Below are 26,846 nucleotides of genomic sequence, written 5' to 3'. Positions count from 1 at the left end.
CACACGCCTGGGCTACCCACATGAGGCACCCAGAGGCAGGCCCGAAGGGAGGATGCCACGCCTGGGCTCCATCCTCATCCCCACCCGCCAGCCCCATTTATGGAGAGGAGAGCCCCCGGCAGGGCAGACCACAAGGTCCCCAGCCGCCCCTCCCTGCGCCCTCCCTTCTTCCAGGTATAAACGGTCCCTTGGAGTCCTAGCCACTCCCTATCCGCACACTCCACCGACCTTTAGGGTTTCCCCAGCTGCGCCTTGGCCCCACGGCGCCCGCCCAGGCTCCAGGACGGAGAGCTGGGCTGGGCGCGCGGGCAGGGGCGCAAGGTCTCCCGCGTCCTCGGCAGAGCGGCGCCCTCTAGCGGCCGGAGTGCGCAGCTCCGCGGGGCCGCCCGCATCCGCCCGCAAGCCCGCGCGGGGCCCAAGGTCACCGGTCCCCACCGTCATGACCCCGCGTCACCCCAGCACCCTGAGCGGCCCGACAGCCTTACACGCTCTGCTCCAGCTCAGCGCGAGGCCGGAGAGGCCTGGCCACTCCTGCATCAGCACCTGCGCGGCCCTGCGCTTCCCCCCAGGAAACAGCACCTGCCTCCGGCCCCGCCCCACCGCTGCAGCAGTGGCAGGAGGCCTCCCAGAGCAGGGACATGACCCTCCCAACACCTGCCAGAGCAAGCAGGGCGGGAGGCCAAATCTCCCAGCCCACTCACCCTCAACAGCCGCCACCGACTCCATCCCGCAGACGCCCCAACATCTGGCCAAGCCCAGTGCCCCCCTATCTTGCAGCTTTTCTACATTCCTCACTTAGGATTTCTCCTTTCCTATTCCTTGATAAACTCTATGACTTCATTACTGTTACCACACCCTCCTTGTGTGAAGGGCAGATGGTTGTGAGAAGAGGTGACACGAGCTATGCAACCTCTGTCCTCAGACACGGTCTGGATGGAGGGGAAATGCTCTGAAAAATCAGACTTTCCACACTAACTTATGTTATGACCTCCCTTTTTTGTATAATTGTAATATCAAAATATTCTGAGCAACTTTCAGCTTACAATTGGACTGCCTCAGCCGCATGAGGCCTGCCTGCCCTGACAAGCAAGCCCTGTACCAGGGTGAGAAATTCCCCTGAAGTCAAGTGACTTGACTACTGACTGGTAAATAAACACAAAAGGGCTGTTTTTGCAAAGTCTCTCTCACTGCAGGATGGAGGATAACCCAAATCTTATCATTCTATTATTTCACCTAGCCTTCTATTCAGCTTTTTATAGAATTCCTCAAACTTCCTATTGTTTGGCCTTTAGGTGTGGAAACTCATCCAGGTTGCCTGTTTGGAAACTAGTCAAGTTTTCCACCTGCTACACCTTAAAGGAATCCACAAAAGTCTTCTGGCTAGTTTTTCAGGATTCTATGTAGTCTTTAGATAAGGAAATTCACCTATGTCTCCTATTCAGATTTGATTAGCAAGGAATTTCCTCTTCTGCCTCCCAGGATGACTCAGGTAGAAAAACAAAAACCCATTAAGTAGTAGATAAGGTATAAGGGACTTCTATCTTAATTGATCTCCACTATAGTAATTTTAGTCATAAACTTTGTGCACTTATGTTCCTGTTTTTAACCTTGATTGATTTTGGAATGTTATATCTCAGCTAAAGGGCAATACGACCCTAAACTGTTCTTAGAAAACAAAGATGATTGTAATCTCTCAGCCCAGTTCGTGTGCTGATGTCATCCCACTGCTTGCTCGTAATGTATAAAATAAATCTCTGCTGAAGGCAGAGCAGGAAGACTTGCACCCAACTCCAACTCCCGTGTCTTCCTCGCCCCCCTTTCCCCTTTTTTCTCCCTTTCCCCCTTTTTTAGGAATCTCCACTTGCCGACGCCTTCCTACCTTAGGGTCCTGCCTGTCTTACCTCCAGACACCTCAATAGTTGGAGCTGGTCTCCGACAAAGAGGGGAGGGATGAATCCAGGAGAAAGACCCACAGAACTTGGGGGTTGGAGTCCTCGCTCTAATTGTAACCCACAGCTTAGACACTGTGGGTCCAGGCCGCAGTAACTCCTCTCTGAGGCTCCGTGCTTACTACAAGTGACTCTAAAAGTGTCCGAAACATAAGTGCTCACTCAGTATTTTGCAAGAACAAAACACAGATAGGTGGGCCGTGGTGTATGAGGAGCCATAGAAAGGACTAACACCGCGTCCTGATAGGCGCCAGGCCAAGCACCATCTGTCCTTCCTGTAAGTTCTCTGATTTAACAACCACCCAGGGAAGAGAATATTACTGTCACCATTTTATAGACTCGTGAACTAACTTTTGGAGAGGTGAAGAAATTTGCTCAGAATGACACAGCTCAGAAGTTTCAAAGTCAGCTGACAAGCCGGTGTTTCAGGACGTGGCAGCTGTGTTTAACCACTAAGATAAACGTCCAGCCAGAAGTTGGCCTCTGCTGGTCAAGCGGCCTGCGTAGCCTGTGGCGTCCAACACATGGCAGCTGTTTGCCAAATACTGCCACATAGGAAGGGCTGAAGACAGGGCTCCAGGCCCTGAGACCTCTGCCTGTCCCCCCGAGACCATCCCTCATCGCCCGGCTGGCATCTCGCTGCGGACGGTGGGCAGCACAGTCTCCTCCATCTCCTGCTGGCCAGCCCCGGAGGCCACCGGCCCTGGCTCGCCTCGTGCAGATGCCCTTGGGCTACAGAGCCACTCAAGGAGTCCCCGTTGGCGAAATGACGATGGACAGGGTTGCTCACTGCAGTGAGCTTTAGAAATGCTGGTCACACGTCAGCGCTCACAGGTGCGCGGTTTGACAGGGCTATGAGTACTGTGCAGCAACTTTGAAAGAGGCGGAAACCACTGCTGATGCAGGATGTGCTTTCAGGACAGAGCCGAGGGCCCCAGCGGGACCAGCGTCCCCTTCGCGTGTCTGCAGCCACTGGGAGTGCGCGGGATGTGGCCGGCGCCTGGCAGGGGCTGCTTAGCCCGGGTCCTCCTCCTGGTCACTGGGCACAGCCGGCCTGGAGGTGAGCCGACCCCTACCAGCCCGAGAGGGAGCCCTGGGAGGATCTTAGCGGCAGGACGGCGTGGTCCCGAGCTGTTCGTCTAGGGGAGAAGGAAAGCCCACCCTTCTGAATGTTGACGAAAAGCTGAATAAATGCCACCCACGTTTTTTGATAGAACGGCTACAGCCCTCCGGCGCATTCTGCTTCCACTCTGGCCCATGGGCCTGGTCGTCAGGCCGTGTGCCAAGATCCCTCCAGTGCATTCAGGGGACCCAGGTTTGGGGTCCTGAGACCACCTCTGTCCAGTTAGCAGCCCATTTACTCACTCCGAGTCTCCACGTCCTTATCTGCGAGGGAACAGCAAGGCCTGTCTCCGGGGCTATGAGGGCTGGATGTATAAAGCACGCTCACAGTTCAAGGCCCTGTGGGAGTTCACCGGAGTGTAGAAATACAGCAGGAACCATTTCTGGGCCAAGGGCGAGCTGGGACTGCAGGGCTCGGAGGGCAGGGCCGCAGTGACTGGGGGCAGGCGGCCTCCTCCATCCCCGCGAGCCTCCAGCGTCGGCCTCTGCCCGTGAGCAGGCCGGGAGTCACTCCCCCCCTCCTGTTCCGGGATGCGTGACCATCTCCACCTCAGTTTCCGAGGAAGGAAGTCAACTAAATATCTTCCGTCCATGGTGACGGAGAGAGAAACGATAGAGGGGCTGACCGTGTTTTTGTGCAAGAACCGCCCTTCAAACTGTTCTGAGACCAGCTTGCAGCAACTGCACCCTAAACGGGACCCAGGGGCAGGCGACGCCAGGGCTGGCCTGCCCGAGCTGGGGTACACACTGGACCCCGTCAGGAGGAGGCCAAAGGGACCTACCAATGTGGTTCCAGGAGTGCCAGCCCGGACCTCCGTCTCCAAGGCCACTTTTTCTCCATTTGTTACAGGTGAGTCCCACAGGCCCCTGGGCCCAAGGTGGGAAGGTAAGCAGGGCTGACCACCTGAGACAGGAGTGGCTGTTTCAGGCCCTAGACAGGCCATCTCCTGCCCGTGATTCCTTTCCCACCATGGCCGCTGGAAACTGTTGCCTTTACTCAAAATAGGAATACAAAGGCAACCTCATTTTGTCTTTAATTAAAAAAAAATTTTAATGAGGTAGTTATCCCATGGTTTTTTATTTATTTTTGTTTAGAAGAACCGGGACGAAGGCCAGAGGTGTGGAGGGCAAGAGGACTCACCAGAGACAGAATGGGGTGCAGAACAGATGGTACCGAGATCCATGCTGAGGGGAGCAGCGGGGAGTCAGAAGAGGTCTGCTGCGCCCTGTGGGTCACTCCCTGGCCGGGGATCGAACTCGGGCTGCAGTAGTTGCAGACAGCTTCATAGTGCTGAGACTTAACCCCTGCGCCACCAGGGAGGCCAGCTATCCCATGTGTAGTGACCCTGAGTCTGAATCCTAAAGGGAAAAGCAGCATGTCCAATACCACTAACTGACCAGAGCCAGTAAAGGCAGGTCTTGAGGTCCGGCATGTAGACCATCCTGGCTCCAGATTCTGAGCAGCTACTCGGCAACCAAATGCCTTCATGTGACTTTCCTTAAGCAACCAGGGTATGTGCTTCAAGCAAGACAAGTCAGTCAACAGAAAGGACAAAATGACATCCAGGAGACAAAGAATCGAATAGAGGAAAGGAATAAAGAAATTCTAGAATGAAAACAGACGCCCAGGGCCTTGCAATCTCCCGTCTTTCTTACGTTCTCCCCCACTACGACTCAATCCTGCTCCTCCTTGCAACTCACCTACAGACCAAAGTGCCAGTGCTAATCTCTTTCCTTTAAACATTTCCACTGACAACCAGGAACTCCCATCATGTCTGCAGACTCAGACACACCTGCGCACCCGTTTCTGTGCGTTTCATCAAGGCTTTGGCTCTTCCTTTTTTCTCTTGCCCCTTACAGTCAGTCACTAAGTGTGGCTGGGTCTTTCCCACATTCATGCTTTTCTCTCCCAAAGGTGTTTCCCAGGTCTCAGCATCTCACACTTAAGATGTTCCAACAGCCTCCTAACGGTGTGTCATTTTCATCTCCCACACCTACCTCAGGCCCCATCACTGTGCTGCTAATAAATGATTCATGGACTCGAAATAGTTTCTGCCTCCAGACTATTCTCTCCTGCCACCCAGACTCATCCAAAATGCTAATTTGTATATCCCACACCACTGAAGAGTTTTAATGACTTTTTTCTATGGGACAGTCTGAATTACTTTAGCTTTGCACCAGAGGCTAAAAACTCTTCTGTTATTTATGTGAGTGGTCTGTTCCAGTTAACCTCACAGGAGGAAATTCCTCTTTTTTACTTTTCTGCTAACATATACTGACTGTATATCTCAGGGACAGTGTGACATCTTGGAGAATAAAGGACTTCGTACAAGCAAGGATTTGTGTCCTCCTAATGCACCCTATATCTTTCCATTCAAGATGGTCTTCCTCAGGTAGCATACCCATCTTGCTGTCAGATATTTAAATATTGGGGTCAGCATATTTGAATGCCTACCAAATAGAGGGTTTGGAAGGTTAAACTAACAGGCCAGACAGGCATTCATGTAGTCGTAAACCATGTCTACCGTTTACTACATTCTCAAGGTGCGCCAGGTGTTACGCTAAGTGATGCGATTATTTCATTGACCTTCATGGCCTTCTGAAGGAGAAATTATTCCTGTCATGTGGCAACTCAACACAACCTGAGTTCACTCCATTAATAAATTATGCCTAAAAATCCAGATCTATTCCAGAGTTCAAGATTTTCATCTAAGTTAAGCTGCTGGGATGATTCCGGAAGACGGTTTTAAGTAAGATTTGGGAAGATCCGATTCTAAGTGGCTAAACTATTTTAGCTCTCTGCCAAGACTCCCACGTAGGCGTGCTTGCGTGCCCAATGTGAACAGAGCAGATTCTATATTTATTTATTGCTGCTTAAGTACATCATCACCCACAAATGTTAAAAAATACTTACTTGGGCAATGAACTAAGCTGAGAAGTATCCTTGGAGACCATGAAAGTGTTCTGAGATGATGCAAAAGTAAAGTGGTTTCCGAAACCCTCCTCTGCCTATGATTATCGTGACCCAGGAGCAAGGGCCTACACGGTGAAGGGGCTGGTGCAAAGCAGACACCCTGAGTCCAGACAGAGCCCCGAGGGCCTGCTGCTCCGTCTGCCCGCGAGAAGTGGCCTGGGCAGTGCTGGTCGCCAGCCTGCTGGCCCTGCAAGGTGCGTTCACAAAGCCCTTGTGCTCCCCAGCAACGAGGGCGTGTGGCTGCGACACCATAGCTGCTCTCCAGGAGGCAAGTGGAACGAAGCCACAGGGGAGGGACGCGCTCAAGCCCTGGGTGCCCACAGGCAGACATCCACCAGGGGAGCAAGGCTGGTCCCCAGGGACTGATGAGAGACCCCAGACTGATGCAGAGTGCGCCCCTCTGGGTCAGCGGTCAGGCCTGTGAGGGAAAGCCGCTTTCGGGAGGGGCAAGTAAATGCAGCCACCTCTGCTAGGCACAGCCAGGGCCGCGAGCTGAGGTGAGGGGCCTTGGCTGCTGTGTGCATGGATGAGGCCTGAGACACACCTGCCTGCGGTGGCTTCTGGACAGTCCTCAGCGGAGGCCAGTGGCCAGAACAGGACATCCAACTGCCACTTACTGCCACTGATGCCCACGTTTTGTGAGAATAAAATTCTCTAAGCTTCTCCCTTTTCTAGTTAGGTTTAGAGAATGAGCTTCTGCTTGTTCAGTCCTCTTTATCATGCTTCTCCCCAAACTCAAGGCTTGGCAGAATGAAGAGGCAGATTCAGCAGAAAAAAGTACACGCGCTCTGAGGTCCGGGGAGGCCACGCAGAACTCTTGTGCTTCTTGGGTCACGAGCAGGGCCAGGGCTCCCTAGGGCCCCAGCCCCACGCACAGCCACGCCCCACCGGACCACCGGGAGCCACGGGTGGGAGCCCCGCCTCCCCTGCAGAGGCATATGTCCTTGAGTGTCCCCCAGCCCCCCCAGCAGGCCAGGCCGGTTTGGCCCTTCACCCACCGTCACCAGGCGTAGACACTGGAGAGCACAACTGAGCTTTAGACGCGCAAGGTTTCCCCCCTTTTCCATTTCCTCTCTCGTCACAAGCCCATCAAATGCTCATCCCGGAATGATTCCCAACTGCATTCTGCTCAATTGTGTGGCAGTAATGACAACTTTCTTTTCTCTTCTACAGTCTTGTAAGCCTGGTGCCAGAAGAACCTTTCAAACTGTGTCAACATACACATCTGACTCTTCAGCTTGGTGCCTTTCACACTACAGTATGCCAAGAAAAAAACTGGACATGGGAAAATATATTCAGGATCTGGGGGAGCGGAGTGTAAAATGAGGCCGATGCACTCCTTCTCCATGGAGCAGACCCACCTGCTCCCCACCTTGTCGCAAATGAAAACAGCTTTCCCAAAGGCAGCAGAGCTCGCATGCTGCGCTGGTTAAACACAAGTGTTTTGCACCCCAAAAGAACTTTACTTCCCTCCCCTCCAACACAGCAAAATAAACAAGCAAGTCAAACACACTGAGAACATTCTTTCTGGGGAGTGGGGGGAGAAACGTTTTATTATTACTGCACAGTGAGGAGAAACCAGCCAAGGGGGAGCACAAAGAAAGAAGGCCAGGCCAGAGCTGACGTGGCGTGAAGTGGTCAGCGAAGAAGCACCCGGCTCTCGGAGCAGCCGCATGGCACCGCGGGGGGCAGGGACACCCCAGAGTGCACTGTGCCGTCCGCTGAGGCCTCGCCGGCCTCTCTGGTCACGTCTGTCTGTCTATCAACGCCCAAAGCAGTCTCTGGAGCCTTCCCTTTTCTTCTGAAGTCCCAAATCCTCTCTCCCACTCTCGACAAGCGACCTCTTGCCCCAGGTTAGCAGTCAGGACAGGGCTGGCCCTACAGGAGGAACTCCGTGAGGAAAGAGGTCGGGGCCAAGTGAGCCGGGGCCAAGAGGACGCATCTTACCTGTGCCGGCCTTGGTCAGCACCTGCACAGTGGGAGCTGAGGCTTGTGGGAGAGAGAGGTCAGGCTGAACACACGACACCCTTCCTTGTGACAGTCGCACTCCAAGGATTTAGGACTTGGTGTTGCATGGAAGTGAAGAGATTAGGTGTGAGAGGATTCCATGAAGCATGTGCACACGGGAGTGAAAATATCACCCTCAGTTTTTGGAAAAGCAGAACAGAAAAAAGCTCCTGGCACGGCTCCACGGTGAACTGGTTGTGTCCCAGGCACTGAGGATTCAGATGCGGCTTCTGTCCTGACCTGTGAAGTGGGACGTCGCCTGTCCAGCTGGTCTCTCCAGGCCCCGGCCCAGGGTCCAGTGAGGTCTGGAGTCTCGAATCTGGCACCACCTGGGTTCTGCCTCCGAAAGGTCCCGGGCGTCCTCCCCCGGCCATACTCACCCATCTCTCCCCCGGCCTATGTTAGTTTTGTTTGACTAAACTTCACATGCATGCGGGAGCTGTCCTTAGCTTTCTATTATTAAAATGACCTTCCACAACTCCTGAACGTGGTTCCATCTCTGGAAGTCTCACAGAGAAGCCAGAGAGGGTCCCCTCTGTGCTGTGCGAGTCTCAGGTCCGCAGCACCACCGAGAAGACCCGTGAGCGCCGCTGCGGAGCTCACGGGAGGGCCCCCCTGAACTAAGCAGAATAAGCAAGGCCACAGTAAGTCAGTCGCACTTCTGAAGAATGTATTTATTCTGCCTATCTCGAGACTTGGCTGAACAGAAATCTGAAGTGCTCAGACCTTGGTCTTTAAAATGGACGTGACACCGCTGACTCCCAACAACGCTGCACGTTTCCCACAGGCGCAGTCGGCTTTCTGGACACGCATCCTGGCCCCGTCTTTACGGCGACTTACAGCCCTTGGATTTTGAGCCTGTGGAATAGCCCTGGAGTTATTACAAGTTACCTGTACTTGCATTATCTTCAGTCCGAATAATTAATATATCTTACAAGTATGTTCGTAGAGTATGTCAACTGGAGAGAGGTTTTGGTATAACGAAAAAGACAGACTTTTTTAAAAAAAGCATTACTGATGGGAAGCCCACACGATTACAACTGAGATGGAAACAGGCACAACACGATGTAAAAATAAACCATTATTAAAAAAAAAAAAGCATTACTGAAGTAGCAGCTTTTTATGTTTTTTTCTTCTTCTTCTTCAGAAGATACTGACAATTACAGCTACAACCTTGCTGGGAGGGGATCTCATACCTTCCGGACCTCCAAAGAGGGCGCAGCTTGCTGGAGGAAGCTGAGCAATCCCGGCCCATGCGCGGGATTCAGCTGCAAGTGGCGGCGGCGACAGGGAAAGGCTGCGTAGATGCCACTTCTGCAGACGCATCTAAGCGTGATGGGGCCGCAAAATGTGAAGATCACATTTACAAAATCTTAAGAGTGGAACGCCTGGAATTCTACCCGTCTGGCAGGCAGGGCGGATCAACACCCCCTAATGCCTTCTGGGTCACCAACGGCGGTTTCCCTGCCAGGAAGCGCGGCCTTCTGCACACGCGGGCTCGTCCAGCCCGGGCGGAGGCTGAGGGAGGACTGGCCCCGGTCCGCGGAAGCCGCAACACCTGCCCACCGCTCACCCGCAGAGGCCAAGAGGGCCTGTCCCCGCCACGGCCCTTCTCTACCACTTTCCTGCCCCACGGTGCCAGAGGCTGCCAGCGCCGGCAGCTAACTCCCGACTCAGAAGGGCCCGGTACCTCCCAGGGGCCATCTTGACGCTGTCTGAAACAGACAGACGACACGTCGCTCCTCGCTAGCTTCGGTGTTGTGTATCCTGGGGGAGACAGCACTGAACATCAAGGAGGAAAGGGAAGCGCGCAGGTCATGAGAACACTTGACTTGGTGTCAGTAATTCATCAAGAAAAAATGTTCAAGGTCAGACAGAGGCTCCCCTTGCCCCCACCCCTACTTCCTCCTTAGCTGAACAAGCACTTAGTGCACCAGAGCAGGCCCTCACACACACCCCACGGCACGACGCCAAGGCATGAAGAGGAACCTAACAGCTACTTAGCAGAGGGAGACTTGGGGAACAAACAAAGTCTTTTCCCAATCGCGCCCTTCTAACTGGGGAACCGAGGCTGGATCCGAGAGCACTACTGGGACAAAGTGCTCGCAGGCCTGCCCCGCAGCCATCTGGCAGATGCCCGCGGCTGACTCACAGGTACTGCAAGCTGAGGCCGCCATTTCCACATCCTTTACCAACCGTGACTCCTTTTTCTGGTAAACTGAAACATTACTGTAAGGGAAGCAAGGGGCTGCAGCAATAGGTCGTTCTGGACGCTCCCTGTTTCTGAACTCTTGGGACAGAGACCGGGCAACAGGAACTCTGAGGGACAATGTCTATGCCAGAATTTGTCCTGCCCTTCCCCTCTAACTGCCAGGGTTGTGTCCGGCCAGAATTAACCTATCTGAACATGAGGTGGGCTACCAGAGAAACAACAATCGCTTTGGGGCAAAAAGCTGTTTCCTCTTTCTTATAATTATAGATTATAATTATAAATTATAATTCCTAAGAGGAAGCTAAAGAAAAGACATTCACGAGCAAGAAAACAATCTGCTGATCTCTGCCCCAAACTCAAAGGATAGGCCATTCAATTTGGACGTAAAGAAAGGCCTCAAGGCGAAGGGCTCAGAGCTGAAATTGTAACATTCGTCTTCTTGACCATCAAGGGAGGGTGAAGGACCGCTCCCTCGACTCTCACAAAGGCGGGAGAGGCCTGGCTCTGTCACCTTGCGGCTGTAAAGAACTGAGTACCTGAAACACCCAGGCTCTATGCCCCCTGCCTTGGGCACGATGTCTAAGCTATGCTTGAAACATGTAAGGGCAGCGCATTTCTAGAAATAAGTTCCAACCCCCGACTACGTCTCCTGCTAAACTAATGCATCTGGAAGTTTCTTCCCAGAACGCATGGTCTCTCAGACTCACAGGCTAATTTGGCTGGAGGAGGAAAGGCCAGTCCCCTGCACAGTGCAGGCAGACCTGTCTCGGGACACCTCTGGGCTCCAGGCATGGCAGAGAAACATTTCTCACAGACACACAGTGTGTGCTTGCCAAAACGTCAAGTGAGATGAGGATCACTGCTGTGGGCACAACTTCTGTTTCTCTTCTTGGTGATGGTAAGTTTACATGTCAATGTCAGTGGGCCACGATCCCTCGCGTTTAATACAGCACCATCCTGAGTGTGTCATGAGGATATTTTTGGACAAGACTCACATCTGGGTCAGCAGACGAGGAGACTGCCCTGCGGCGTGGGTGTGCGCGTCAGCCATCGGTCGGAGGTCTGACTAGAGCAGATGGTGGCGCTACCGCGGGCAGGGAAGCGCCTCCCGCCCCACTACTTCAGCGGGGAGAGCGGCTTTCTCCTGCCTTTGAGCCTCCTGCACTGACATGCTTGACCTTGAACCCTCTGGCTTTGGGACTGGAAGCGTAGGCTCTCCCAGACTCAGGCCTTTAGAACCAAGCTGGAGCTAGGGACTCCTTAGTTTCCAGGACCTCACACGATAAATTTCTTTCTACACACACACCCTGTTGGCTCTGTCTCTCTGGAGAACCCCAATCAATATCCTCCCTCAGCCTAAATTAACCTGGACGTTTCCAACACCTCCTATTCTAGGAAGAAACACGACCGGGTCATTAACTGGGAGGGGTTAAGGAAACGAAAATGACCTTATTATCCTCCATCTGAGCAAAATAACCGAAGAAATTTTCCAGTAATTCAGACGTGTGTTGCTTGCTATTGTGTGTGCTGAAAAGGCAAATAAATCCCAACCCACCGGCACTTTAATCTCCTTCCCTCTGTGAAGCCCTCGGACCGTTCCGAGCTTTCCATTACACGTAAAAGCACAACTGCCCTGACCCCTGCACACGCCGACGGCAGACGGAGCTCCCGGACGCCCTGGTTTGTCTGGGACAGCGGATCTCATCCTACTCGAGAGCCGCACGTGCTCCCGCGTCGGAGCGGCGTCCCCATCTAAGTCGCCTCCCCAGCCTTGCTGCCTCCCGCCATGCAAAGCAAATGCATTGCAGGCGACACATCATAGCTGCGCCGAGCAGTCCACGGTCTGCAGAGGGGTGCGCGTGACATGAGCGGCACGGGCAGAGATAGCCACCCCCAGCCTGCCCGGCGCCGCGGCCGCGCCATGCCGAGGCGGCTCCTCCTCCCGCAGGCTGCTCCCCCCACGCGCTCCTGCCCTGCGCTCCTGCCCTCTATGCTCACCTTTTACGGACGGGACCGGAGACAAAGGCATCTCCAGCCCCCACGTCAGGTGTCGCCTCCCACCTCAGCTCGCGACAGTCAACAACCCCCCGGGGGCCTTCTGGCTCTGACCCCGCCGTCTCCGAAGGGAGGACGCACCGCAGCTATCTCGCCCTCTGTTCCTTTGGAGACGCTGAAGTTCCAACAACATCCTTGATCTTCTCATTTATTCAACTTTAAACATTTACATGCTCCAAGAAGCATGTGCACGTGCATGGGACACGGTCAGACTGAAAAAATAAGGCTATTTCTCCTAGGTCGAATAGTTTTGGGCATGATCACAACAACCAGTTTGACTCCAAGTGTAGCCAGAACTAAGCAGAACAGAGAAGTCGCAGAGATGAAATGGGGCCGAAAATATTCACATGAGACCATGTAAAATTACAGTCTGGAGACTAGTGGATTACTAAAAACAGTGAACTGGCTGTAGGAGCAGTAACGAAGTAATTCTCTTTCTGTGTGGGAAAGTAAGGTTCCCGGAATAAAAGACAGTAAACCACAAGTTGGGGGTCGTTAAAAAAATCTCAGAATCGAAGCTCTGAAACATCTGTCCTCCTGTGCCAGCGTGCCGTCCGACTCATTCCCAAAAAGGAATAAAATCAGATTCCTACCAACACGACACCCCTGCGGCATGTCACGTTGGCTTCTGGGGAAAGCGCCTCTCGTGAAATATTTGTAAAAACTAGAGAGAGGAAACCAAAGGGCACAATGATAAGTCACTTTCTCCTGCCCCTGTCACTTTCCTTTGATTTGCTCCGAGGATCCAAGACAACAGAAATCACTGTCTCAGATTCCTGAGCAGTCCTGACCTCACCTCATGGCTCACGGGGCCAAGAGTAAATGCTTCTATACTATTCAAACAAAAGGACTTATATCAGCAGGACTTTAGGGCCTGGTTCCACTGTATGACTGTAAAATACACTGGAGGGCAGGTGGAGGGTGGAGGAGGAAGTGGGAACATCCCCTACAAGGAACGTGACAAAGAGCAGGCCCTAGCTACTGGGAACTGACACTACTCTGGCGGGGGGACCCACATAATTCAATTTCACACTTATAAAATGATCACTCTGAATTCAGGAATAAGAGGCATTTGGTTGTAGAGACAAATTCCATCTGTAGATACTAACTTTAGAGAAGAAAAACACTCATTGCATTAATATTATGGGTTGGGGTTTCTTATGTGATCCTAAATCCATCTACTATCTTTTGTTTTGATATAATTTACAGCCTCCGTGGCAGGCAGACGCCCACGGCCCGGCTCGGATACGGTCTTTAGTTTCAGAAAGTCCAGCGATCGTGCAGCTGGCTGTCGCTGCTAAATCTGTTGCTTGCAGAGGCCTCGGAGCTCTGGGCTTGCCGAGTAGAGTCCTCACCATTTAAGCTCTTCCTACAAACAGGGCAGGTGTCGTGCTGAAAGAGAAAGGCAACAGGCCAGTGAGAGCCTGGCTCCTAGACTGGCTCCCAGACACGAAGACACTGAGCATCGGCCAGTCGGAAAACCGAACACTGCAGGCCAGTGTCCACGGTGTACCACCGCCAGGAGTCTGACAGGCGCACGGGCGACATCACAGACGGTGGCGCTTACCAGTTCCAACCACGGCACGATACAGCTGCTGTGGAAGAAGTGGTTGCAGGGCAGCTGCCGGACTTCCTCTTCAACTGCATAATCTTCTTTGCACACTGGACACTCTAAGCCCGTGTCTGTTGGAGGAGGAGATGCCTGTTACAGTAAGTGAGTGAAAACTGCCCAGTGTCTCTGCCATCCCAGAGGAGCAAGTGCACCCAGGGCAGGCCGGAGAGAAGCCTGCGCTGTGCTTCCAAGTGGGGTGGAGGTGCAGGTGGCAGGCTGAGAGAAGGACGGAGAACGGCCTGCTCCGGTGGGCCTGGGCAGCCAGAGCCACGAGGCCTGCTTTTCAAGGTACAGAATGCGAACTAAACGGGCTTAAGTGAGCTGTTAACTAAGACAGAAAAAACCTTTTGCACCTGGGTAACATCCTTGTGTCAGCCCCCACAGGCACACCTGGCCTGCCCCTCACACCCAGGGACTCTCCCCATCGCCCCCAGTCGCTTCCCCCTCCTGTTTCTGTGCTCCCCCAATCCAGCAGGAGCCCAAACGCTGCACCAGCAGGTGGCACTGCAGGGCCCCGAAGCCGGAGGGGGAGCCGAGGTTTCAGGTTCCCAACAGGAGCCCTTTCTCTCCGGGGACACAGCGGTGGCACCAAGCAAGAACTTCCACACTGCATTTCCCACCTCTGACTACTGCTCCAGCTGCTTCTTTCCAGTGGCCACGGCCCACAGCACTCCACGCACCAACCCCGAGCCTGCCACTGACTGGGTGCCGTCCACTCCCACCACCGGTGCCCTCCTCCGCTGCCACAGCCTCCCGGGTCATATCTGGGCCTTCAGCCTCCAAGTACGCCTTGCACTCTGCTCCGCCACTGCCCCTCAGGCTGCTGCTCCTCAGGCCTGCCTTGTGGCAGCCCCCGCTCACCTTCACTTGAACTCCCAGCCACCACCCCAAAATCAACAAATTCACATCACCTCCCTGCTCAAACCAGGGCCACACCCCTGCTGAAGACAACAGCGTCTCCGCAGCCACAAAGCTGCAAACTCCTGGCATTGTCTTTGACGGCCCATCACGCCCGAGTGACAAAGACCTGTTCTCCAAATGGCCTCCTGAGCCTGTTCTTTCCATCCTGACGCCAGCGCATGGACCGCCACACCTGAACGCTACAATCGCCTCTTAAAGAACAGTTTCTGCTTCCTCCCCCTCGCAAGCTATTTTAAACAGAATTAAACCAGCCTCTCAAATTCCTCCATTTGGGGACCCACAAAACTCACCTGCTACTTAAAACATCCAGCCCTAACTACTCTGCCCATTTCACAGCCTCACTCTTCTATCCAGTTACATCTCACACTGTTCTCCAACTGATTCTATTTCAGGATTACTAAGGTCGCTCTCTTAGCTTCAGACATCATGTCCATGCCGACGTTCTCACACTGATTCATACTCTTCCTCAAATAGAACGGCGTCTCTACAATGGTAAATCCTGTCTTTCAAACCTTCTCTGACTCTAAACTAGAACTGCTGGGAAAAGAAACTCCAGGCCAACTAATGTTCCTTCTCGCTAAATTCCTTCAATGCTTATAAGTAACATGAGCAGCTGACAGAGTAGATGGGTGGAGCCCGGCCCCCCCCCCCCAAGTCAGGATCATCTGTTTTTATAATGTCATCTAATGTGTGCGAATTGTGCCTCCCCAATAAGCTCTTCACAAATCATGCCTTACACACCTCTGCACTGTTTGGTCTCGTGCATGGCATCTAGAAAAGGGGCCGGTTACCTGCTCGGGAAGAACCTGCTGGCGCACTCAAATGAGGGGACAGGTGGCCTCCTGCCTGATTAGAGCCCCAGGAGGAGGCTGAGGCTGAGGCGAGCCCCAGCTCCACTCTAAGTTCCTTGACAAAGAAAGGCGGCGGAATTTTGAACAGAACATGACAAAGTATGGAAATGAACCCACCAACTTGTTCCTGAGTTACTGTCACGGTGGGGAGAGATGTGATCTTCTCCTTGTCAGCTGGGGGAGGCCCTGTGTTTTCCAGTTGTCCTAAAAGCTACAAAAAAAGAAAAAGAAAATGAAGAAGGGCAGACACCTCCCAGCCCCCGAGGCGGAGCTGCTGCGCTGGAACAGACATGCGGTGTTAGAAACGTCAGTTGCTCTCACTTCTGCAAGACCGAGGCTTGTCTTTCCGGCTGCCAGAACGCCCGGGAGCTTTGCCCTTGCAGAGAGCCGTTACTGTAAGCCCACAGACACGGCCCATTCCTGGGCTGCGATGCCACGAACAAACGACAGTGCAGCAGAAAGCAGTATTCAGATGACCCAAAAAGTCCGTTTTGCCGCAGGAAGAAGAGGGTGGGAGCATGGGAAGCAGCAAGAGGCGGGCCAAGAAAGAAGTAAATTACTGCCTGCAAGACTGGACATACATGACACGCTTTCTATTCTCAGCAGCCCACAGGGAAATGGAAGCCCAGTTACACTAAATTAAACTAGCAGGGAAGCACTCACACATGGCATGGGAATGCCTCTTCTCTGCTTCCTTCCCTACTCTGCTCCACCTAGCAGAACTCCCCGGTCAGCACGTAAGCAGACCCTCCTTCTGAAGAGTCCATATTAACAGGATCCTCGTACGACTGCACCAGAGCCCAAATACAAAATACTAGTTGTTATAGAAGTCATTTCTTCCTGTGGAAGTAGTCACCTTCAAGAAAGCTCCTAGGCCCCAGAAGGCACAGGAATGCTGAGCTAAACAGACCCAAAAACCATTAACCCTTTTGTACAACAGAAACCCGTAAGCTCAAATATTAGGGCAAGCAGGTGACTGCTATTTAGAAAGTAGCAGAAGGAAAGCAGGAGGCCTGGGAACTGTGAGACACTGGACAGACACCCTCAAAAGACAGCTCCTCACCTGGGTTACGATGGCATCGAGCCCGGCCTGACCCCAGGCATAGTCCCCGGGGCTGGAGTGCAGCATCCCGCTCCTAGACGAGAGATGAAACAGACAGCATTAGATGGGCTACCAAGCTCTGCCTCAGAGCACAGGAAAACTGGCAGAAGGCTCTGTCACTCTGAGCTGGGAAGTACTAGGCATCTAGAATTGAGTGGCAAAGAGTTTCTTCCTATTTTCAAGGTTGAATAGATTACCCAGTGGCAGGTCTCATTCTACCAGAATTTTTACTTAACTGAACATAAAATGTGATGCTATCGAAAGCACCACCCGACATGCCACAGCAGAAAGCGTGACTCAGTGGCTGCTGGTTAAGGAAACTTCGTCTTCTCTGCACCCACTGACATTAAGCCCAGACGGAGCTACTTTTTAAGGAGAGCTTTCCTGTCATGACTGGAAATGTCTGCCGACTGCTCCGGCTCTAGCAGCTGCCCGCAGTGGTGGGAATGCAGAGCTTCACATTGAGAAGCCACAGTCACCAGCTGCTACGTCACAACTCAGAGCAATCACGGCAGGGCCTTGGCAGCGCCTGCCTGTGGAGCTGGGGGCGCACAGCCACCTGGGCAATGGCGCCCAGAGGCTTTGGCTGGAGCATGTTTAGAGGAACCAGAGGCTGGAAAACAGCAAATGTATTTGGAAGGATGGAGGTCGCTCGGAGCAAAGAAGCCTCCAGGGGCAGAGTCAGAAGTGCTAAGTAACTGTCCAGATGAGAAGGAAGTTCCTCTCAGCCCCCACCACACGCAAGTGTCACTCTGCTATGGACAGCCTTTTGCTTCTTCTGAAGTGAAGCAGTATGTTTTCAATTTCTGAAATTCCTAAGGAATAAAAGCTTCCCATATGCTTGAGAGGAGAAAATCCACAAATCAAATACCAAGCTCAGCAGGGACCATCTCACTCCTGACCCCAACACAACCCTCAGGCCAGCATGTGAACAGAGGGAGACCCACCCAACACCCGGACATCAAGGCGACCAGGGCGGCTCTCTTGAGTCTGAACAATAAGGACAAAGTTCTGATTAAGTTTGGCCTCAGCAGATAAAAACAGTCATCGGAACAGTCAGCCAATCACGCCTCCGTACTCACCTACGCAGCTCTTTCTCACTATAGCACAGAAGCACAGTACCTAAAATGACGCTAGTCCAGTAGATTAAGATAGAAAACTTTTAATTACTTACCAGGAAAAGGGATGTGGGGATCCAGGAATTGCAGAATTTGCAAAGAATCCTGCAAAAATATGTTGAATTATTCTGTTGGAGAAAAAAATGTGGTAAGACAACAGGCTAGTGAAAGTACTCTGCAGACAGCCATGGCTGACCGGTCACCAACTCCTGTCCCAAACCACAGTGGCTTCTCCTGCCCAGCATCCAGTCAACAGCACCCAAATGCAGTGTGCTATCAGGCAGCACGTGCTTTTGCTACTACGGCCTACGTGCTGCCGTTTCGGGAATTCATGGCCTTTTTTGTGAATCAGACTGTGAGGGGACCTGGCTATATGGTGCAGTTTTCAAACTATCTTCCTCAGACCCCTGCGCCCCTGGCAGCAGCAGCAGGAGGAGATGGAGGGGCTCGGAGCTCCTTAACAAGGGCTGTTCAGGTGCCAGAGTGGACCTCTCTCCCTGCCCTCACCCGGCCAGCCTCTCGCCCTTGAGCACTGTGGGACTGCTATTTTCACCTTACACCCAAGGACCCTCATCCACACTTGGGCATAACAGATGACAATCCAGATTTCAAGCTGAAGTTGTAAAGGGACAAGTCTTTGGTAGGTCTTGGGAGGAAGTAAATTCTGCACATGAAGAAATGTAAGTAATTTGTGACTAGAGAGTGAACTGAGATAGTTCTAAAATGTCCATGAATTTTTTTAATATTCCCTCCTCCAAAAGGTGGAGATTAAGTCTCCCCTTGAATGTGGTACTTCTTCCAAGTAAAATATTCCAGAAATGACCGTGTGCGGTTTCCAAGGTCAGAATATAAAGGCATTATGGTTTCTTTGCTTCTCCCTTTGCCTCCATGGGCCTTACTCTGGGGAAGCCATCTGTGAAGTTATGGGGACACTGAAGGCCGGGGCCAGGCCCACATGAGGAGGAACTGAGGCCTCCTGCTAACAGCCACGAGCGAACCATCCTGGAAATGCAGCCCCAGGTAGTTTTCAGATGATAGTGTAGCCAGAGTTGACATTTCATTATAATCTCATAAAATTCTATCCCATGTAAGTGACTAGCTAAGTCACTTCTAAACCCCGGACCCTCAGAAGCTCTGAGCGTATCAAAGGCTTGTTGTAACAAGTTCCTATACTGTGGGGTTTTCTGCTATACAAAACTAACTTCCTTACTTGCTAGTAACTAGCAGAGCATATGATCACACCTTTGAACTGAGCAGTAAGCTAACGGCAGTCAAGTTGGAGAGAGAGCTTCGTTTCCTGTAGACATCTCATCTGTAAGCCGGGGATTCTTCTCTCTTGGCTGCTTACTTTGGAAGCCGGAGGTTGGCCCCAAGTTTTTAAAGCAGTAACAGAGAGAAACCACTCTGCCTGCCACCAATGAGTGTCCAAGCTGTTGTCAGGAGATAATCTTCAATTATGATACTTTTGTTGTTTTGTTAAAAACATAAAATGTCTTCTTGTTAAAACAAAAGGTAGCTAAAGTGGGGTGGGGGCTATATTTTATTTTAGCAATAGAAAATTAATCCGGAGTCTAGAGGGAAACACATGCTCAGATCAGGGAGAGTCTCCCCAGTTTCCAGAACTGCACGCTCTGGGGTCCCCACTTCTCTGCCTGTCCTTTCCTCTGCTTCTTTTAAACTTCCAATCAATGAGAGCCCAGGACTCAGTTCTCTGAGCTCTTCTCTTTCCTGCTTTCATTCTTCTGGCAATTATGCAGTTTTATAATTTTAAATACTCTATTTAGGCAACAAATTCTCCGTTTCATCTCCAGTCAGAACTCTGCCTGCTTAATACCACTTAGATATACATAAGCACCTCCGATATATGTTCACAACTGAACTCAGATCTTTTCTCCCAAATTTATTCTTTCTTAGGGATAATAGTAACTGAAAATACATAAAGATAAGTTGGAAACCATGTACTTGTATTGACACCAACTATATGACTTTCCCCAGCAGCCTTATGAAGTAGATTGACCCAAGATGACCTGTAAAACTGAACTCAGCAAAGATGTACTTTTAAATAAAGTCAACCCTATTTCCCCCCAAATTTGGCTACAGGATTTAAAATGGTCACAAATCAGCATTACAGATAAAGCATTATATTGTTTACTGAAGCCGACTTTAGTTTTCCCTCTTCACATTCTTGAAGGTATCTACTTGATGACTAGCCGCTTCCCAGCCCAGCACTGATAGCAGTCTGCAAGCTTCCTCATTCACCTAATGCTCAGCTCCCATCAGATTTGACACACACCAGAAAAACACCAGTACTGACAGCCTAAGTGCAAGTCAGGGTTCTACAGATGCCCTGGAGTCATCTACTGAATCAGGAGTCTCGAATTCCCAAGGAATTCTAGAGGTGTGGTGGAGACTGAGGCCATGTTGTTTAGGTTGAACAGAACTTGTTTCTCTTGGAAGAGAATCTCCTTGCCAGTGTGAATCATGTCTCCTGACAATGATGATTCTAGTCAATTTTCATTGTTTTTCTGCATAGAGGGTGAAGACATTGGTGCTTTGGGGGTGCACAAAGGAAGGGCTTTTGAAACAATCCTGGGGAAGATGGGGAGAGGTTACTGACTTTTAAATACTGCCATCAGTACAAGTGATGACGGGCAGTGGCCATATTAGATAATTCAGCAGAGGCGTCTTCGATACCTGATTTCTGAGTCTCAGTTTATTCTTTTTTTTTTAAAGATTTATTGTGTTTACTCATGTATACGAGAACAGGGGTCTAGACCAGACATGAGGGGGTGAGAGGATTCCCCAGAGACAGAGGAGGGGCAGAACAGGAGGAGCCACTGAAACCCACCACGGCTGAAGAAAGGGCGGCAGGCAGGAGAGGTCTGCTGCTGAGCAGCGTCCTGCCAGCACACGAAAGGCAGCTGCCAGGGACTACGCCCCATGTGCTTAAATAAAATCTCAGAAACACAAATACTGCTTGTTATTCCTACTAACTAGGACCCAGGAGGTCAAGGACCACAGTGGTTTTGATCAGCATTACATCCCAGGACCTAGTACAGTGTCCTGGCATAAAACACTCAACAAACATTTGTTTTATGACATTTGTTTGTAGTCACAAACTCTGTTTATGCCTATGAAATGTCACAGCAAGTCCACCACTCCCATCTGGTAAGCCTTCTTAAAACCTAATGTTATCCAACATATTTGATATCCTTTCACTATTTTCTGAAATTTTAATAAACAAACACATTATGTATGTACTAATCTGAAACAATAAACATATTAACCAGGGCTTCTGGCATAGTGTTTCGTGACCTTAGTTTTCAATGACCCCTCTCACCCGTACTCATTAAATACTGACATTCAATTTAGCCTCGCTTTCAGGGTCCTTCTATCTCCATCCAGTCCACAAATGTAACAGGTATTTGAACCTCATAAAGATGGCAGTGATATATCCTTCACTGAAACTGCCTTTAAAGAAAGCCCAAAACCCCTCCGACTCACCCTTCGATGGCTGGGGACCTCTCGGGGCGAGAGCTGCCGCGTGACCTGTACCTCCGAGTCACAGGCAGTCGTGGAGGTCGGCTCGGTCCCCAGAAGTCTGTGTGAGTTTGATGGCCCCTCTCATTGGCTCTATTGTCCTGGTCCAGTGGATTACTACTTAGAAATGGTCTGATGTCCTGAAAAAACATCGTATGGCCAAAATGGTCCAAGAACTAGTAAAAACCAGAAATCAACCATGTTATTGATTTAAGAGGGCAAAGAAGGGAAAAAGAAATATTGGTAAAAGAGAGTAACTTCTGACACTTCAAGATTCAGTAGCTCCCAACTAAAGATATGTTCTTACCCCAACCCTCCATTTTCTTTTTTTTTAAAGATTTGTTTGCTTATGCAGACAGAACTGGGGTACAGGCCAGAGGTGCAGGGGCCGTGAGAGGATTCACCAGAGATAGAGTGGGGAGCAGAACAGGCAGACTGACGAAGGACACTGCTGAGGGGAGCAGCCAGAAGAGAGGAGAGGTCTGCCGCGCCCTGTGGGTTAGTTCCCCAGCTGGGGATCGAACTTATACTGCAGTGGCGGGGGCTAGCTTGGGAGTACTGTGTTTTAACCCACTGCACCACGAGGGAGGGCTCCCAACCCCCATTTTCATGAAAGAAAAAAGAGAAGTCTTTCAAACACATGCAGAAAAGGGGAAAAACATACTGAAAACTTAATTTTCTTCATGGGGGAAAAGAAGCCTTAACAATGAGCTCATGTCCACATGCCTCTGACCAGCTAACCCTTATGGATTAAAAATACAAGGCAAATGTGATCATGGACAATTTCCCTAAGCACAATCAATCACTTGGCTCAATCATATAACAAATGGCATCTACATTCACACTTAGCAAAACCTAAGATTTAAATAAAGTGGATACATGTACACACTTGTAAAAAAAAAAAAAAAGCATCATTAGCCCCACGTGCAGACAGAGGTCTCTATATAAAATGCTTCTGATCTTGATGCTCATCAGACAGGTCAGAGTCAAAGCTGGCCTAAGCAGGGCAGGGAGATCAGCAGGACCGTCCGCAGCACCTGTTTCCCACTAAGAGCGCAGGGGCCGGGGAGCATCACTGGCTGTCAGCTGGGGCTAGTCACGGGATCAGCAGGCAGTGAACGAATGGAAAAACAAATCACCTCTAAAAACATTAAATTTTACGTATCTGTGTGCCAGTTATTTCAGGACTTCAATCAAGTGTGTCTCATTTCGCTCTATCCACCCATATGTAAGTCTTGTTCACATCCTATTTTTTTGATGATAATGTTTCAAAACACAAAAACTTATCTGCTGCATCTGTAATAACAGGGACACAAAGCTGCTCAGTTTATGAGCAGGCCTCCAAAGCCTCACACCCCTCCACCCCCAAACTGCCTTTCCTCCTAGAGGCCCCACAGAACAGAAGCCTCCAGAGTGCCCATGAGAGGCAGTAGCCCCGGGCACACGACACCGAGCTGACTGCAGACCCTGCTCTACCTCAAGCTACTGTCCCCACAGCTGGAAAATCAATTTTCAAAGTTAGTTACGTTATCAAAAATGCTATTTTTTACTCATTTTCTCCAGTTTACAACTTGCTTCTGGATTTTCAAAGATGTCTCCTCCCTTTTAAATTAAAGCAAATTATGATAAAATGCATATACAACTGAAGAGGGCACATAGTACAATATAGGCTCCCTTCTCTCAGCCATAACCAACACCTAGCCCTGGCTCTACCCAGAGTGTGGATAATTCCGTATCTTTGATCACCTGTGCACACACACAGGCATATGTGTGTACCTATGTGCCAGGCTTTAACACAGGTTCACTCATGTCCAAATACTTGCTGAGCATGGACAAAGTCCAGTCGCTTTCTGGGAAGGGTTAGGGCAAACCAGCGGAAAAACCACTGAAACAAAACAAACAAAACAAAAAACCCACCAAAATTGTCTGCCCTAATGGATTTCATTTTCAAGTGGGAAAACACAGACCCTCTCCCACCCTTCAAATAAAAGGAAAAAGAAACTATAGGTTTTGTTAAACAGGGCTAAATGCCATGGAATAACAAAAAAAGTTTACATTGACTCAGAACACACAGTTATATGATTCTTAATGGCAAAGCGGTGATGTTTTTATTTTACATAGTCCTTAACATTTTTATCTTAACACAGTTATGGTACATGCAAAGTACCATGAATCATAAGAAAATAAAACCTATCTGCCTGCAACCAGCTCATAACCTATATCACCAAAGCCAGCGAGACCCCCCTCCCCCCGCAATCTCCAAAGGAAACCGCTACCCTAAGTTTAGCAGCCTCGCCTGCTCCTCTTCAGGCTCCACTACAAAGGGCCACGTCCAGGGAAGACGCGCCTCACTGCAGCATCTCTGAAAGCACTGGCTTCTCGGGCCCATATGCTCACGCATGGCACTGTTTGTTATCTATTCAGTCTCATGCACTTTATGCTGCACATTTTGAGGTTTTTCTCTTCTCAATAAACATCTGGATGGTTTCCAGTTTTCACCATGACACACAGGCAGTGTGAGGTTTCTGCACATGTCTTCTGCTCAGGTGTGCGGGGGTTTCTCTGCGGTCTGCACAGCTCCAATATTGTCTAGGTACCTTTAGCTTTACTAGGCAATACCAAATTGTTTTCCAAAGCAGTTGTACTAGTTTACATGTCCACTGAGTGTTTAAGAGTTTCCACTGTATAAAATCCTGGAAAGCACTTGTTGTCACAGGATCTTTTGAATTTTAATTTTTTACTTTTTATCAATCTGAAGAACAGAAAAAGACATCTCCCTGTGAGGCTTTTGATGTTGTATGAGAGTCAACAGGGCTTACTTAAAATCTATATTCTTTAACGCTACTCCAGAAAATAAGGTCAATCTTCGGGAGCCCTGAAAGATCCTTTGACATGTCCTAAAAGGAAAGTCTGTTAGTAATAAGTTCCTTCAGCTACGGTTTATCTAGGAATGGTTTAATTTCTTCTTTGCTTTGGAAGGACAGAATTGCCAGACTTAGAAATCCTGGCTGGCAGAGATTCTTTTCCAAAACCATAAATATGTCATCCCACTGCCGACTGGCCTTCGTGGCCTTGTGCTGAAAGGTCAATTTATTACTGAAAACCCCGTGTATGCTAAAAGAATACTTCCCGTTGCTTTCAACTTCTCTCAATCTTTAGACTGTTTGAAGAGGTGTAGATCTCTCTGCATTTATTCTACCTGAAATTAGTTGAGCCTCTTGGATATAAAAATGGCTCTGACAATTCTTTCTTCTAATATATTTTCTATACCTTTCTCCCTCTCCATGCCATGATACACTCTGATGGTGCCCCAAAGATTTCTTATGTTCTGCTTATTTTTTTCATTCTTTTTTCTTTCTGCTTCTCAAGCTGAACAATTTCAACTGACATTACCTGCAAGCCTGCTGGATCTTTCCTCTGTATGCTCAAATGTGCTGCTGAACTCCTCTAGAAGTTCTCATTTCATTTTCCAATCCTTTGCATTAAAAAATGGAAGGATTGGACTTGTTAATTAGGAAATATAAATTAGATAACTGTTCCTAAATGAAGGCATGAATGAATAAAGGAATGACCAACAGGGTGGGGCTGGCTGCGGCCTTCAAAGGAAAAATTAACAGCTACATATAATCAGTGTCTTGGGAAGTCACCCTGACCTCTCCACTTAAAATCGGCCACAGAAGGGTACAGTAAGTGTACGCTCTGTCCAGGCCAACGGACGAGAATGTCTGGTTCCTTTTTAAACTTTCTACCTCTATTGATATTCTTTATTGGCTGAGACATTCTCTTGGTTTCCTTCACACATTTGAGACATCCAATTTAAAGTCTTTGCCTAAACCAAAACAAACCCTAGAAATCTGACTATAAGAGGAGGCTACTAGAGAAATAGGGGAAAAGAGGAGGGGAAGCCCAATGGACGAGAGTGGAGGATTGTGGGTGTGGTGTGGTAACATATGTCAGAAAAGGTAGGAACAAAAAGATCCTTAAATCATATCCAGTGCTGTAAACCAATGTTTCCTCAATATAAAGGAGTAAAATTTTAGAAAATAAACTGTCTAACAAGCCTAGTCTCTGTACTTCCACAGGGACAGTGTTAATTTCTTTTTTCCTATCAACAGAACATAAACTAATAGACACCTCCAGAATACAAAGGTTTACATTCTCTCACACTCTTACCAACACTGCTTAAAAAATTTTTAGTTCTAATATCCAATCTGCAGAGTAACAATAATATGCACACTCAAAAACATTAATGTTTCTCTAAATATTAATGAAGTAAAACATCTTTTTCCACTTTTGCTGCCATTTGTATTTACATTTATTTTCCTTTGCTTTCTAGTGACAGTCTCCATGTTTTAAAAAGCACTCATTTCTGGCCATGAGAAAGTGGTCAACAATGCAATGATTTTTGACCTGAAATTCTAAAATAAATGCAGTATTTAAAAGTCCAAAACTGTTCTTGCCCTTCGATAAGTACAAAGCACATGAACAGCCCACTCTGTGTTCTTAGCCATCTATCTCCTGTAACCTCAGAATGAATTCGATCGTTCCTTCAGCATATAAACCAAGTGTTCCACCTCTGCTCACAGAAACGTCTTCAAGCAATCATTGTTTCTGTTATAAATAACATGAAAACTAAGTGTTTTTTGACTCTGACTAGAAGAACAGCAAGCACCAGGGTCACATATCATGGCTCTGCATTAATGATGACACCCACTAGGTGACTGTAAACTGTTATCACCAACAGATGTCAAAATTCTGAAGGAACACAGGCTTGGGGGCAGCTTCAACATCCACTTGGGGCAGTTTTCTACTTGCTTGAAAACTGCAAATTAGTACAAACAAATAGCAGCTTAAGTCAATGTATTTTCTCAAAATAATAGTATACTCCTAAGTTACAGAAATAACCTAAGTGCCCCCAAACAGATGAGTGTATCAAGAAAATATGGCCTGTGTACACAACGGAATACTATTCAGTGATCAAAAAAATAGTGCATTCTACCTACTGACCACAGGATAAAACAAACACAATACACAAATTTATACCAAATCAACACTAAGAACAAAAATTTCAGGTCATTTGCCTCTGAGTAGACTTAGCCAACCGTAAGAGACAAAAACAGCACATACAACAAAAAAAGGTATTCAGGACATGGCTTACATAAGTGAAAAATAATAGTGCCACTATTTATAGAGTATACAAAAGGATCACTCACAGAGACAGTTTATTTGATAAAGTTTGTATTGAAAAACTCAACATTTCTTTGAATAGAGGTAAAAAGTATAACTTGTGAAAATGTGAGCTGACATAATTATATAGTTCAATATAAAAGACAATAAAAATAGTATCTTTCATTTAGCAAAACTTAATTACAAACTAACCACA

At 49.3% G+C, this 26,846-nt stretch overlaps 2 protein-coding genes across 2 annotated transcripts in view; one reads left to right on the top strand and one right to left on the bottom strand.

The window, feature by feature from the left end:
• Window positions 1–2,936: 2,936 nt before the first annotated feature.
• Window positions 2,937–3,925, top strand: CD160 (CD160 molecule). The gene is given in 4 exon segments (XM_012730009.1): window positions 2,937–3,009; window positions 3,548–3,655; window positions 3,658–3,776; window positions 3,833–3,925. Coding segments are annotated over 4 exon segments (393 nt in total).
• An 8,528-nt stretch (window positions 3,926–12,453) lies between these two features.
• The window catches only part of RNF115 (ring finger protein 115), a 55,855-nt gene continuing 41,462 nt past the window's right edge, over window positions 12,454–26,846 (bottom strand). The window contains exons 5-10 of the mRNA XM_012730007.1: window positions 21,428–21,603; window positions 17,980–18,051; window positions 16,767–16,839; window positions 15,821–15,914; window positions 13,887–14,002; window positions 12,454–13,711 (exon numbers count right to left, since the gene is read on the bottom strand). Coding sequence (XP_012585461.1) covers window positions 13,580–13,711; window positions 13,887–14,002; window positions 15,821–15,914; window positions 16,767–16,839; window positions 17,980–18,051; window positions 21,428–21,603 — 663 coding nt within the window. The 3' untranslated portion in view covers window positions 12,454–13,579. The remainder of the gene's footprint in view (window positions 13,712–13,886; window positions 14,003–15,820; window positions 15,915–16,766; window positions 16,840–17,979; window positions 18,052–21,427; window positions 21,604–26,846) is intronic.

This window comes from Condylura cristata, unplaced genomic scaffold (assembly GCF_000260355.1).
Source record: "Condylura cristata isolate star-nosed mole 26May11 unplaced genomic scaffold, ConCri1.0 scaffold00026, whole genome shotgun sequence".
NCBI classification, from domain to species: Eukaryota; Metazoa; Chordata; class Mammalia; order Eulipotyphla; family Talpidae; genus Condylura; species Condylura cristata.
Note: the sequence above shows the minus strand (reverse complement) of the source record. Positions and strands in the feature narration are given on the sequence as shown.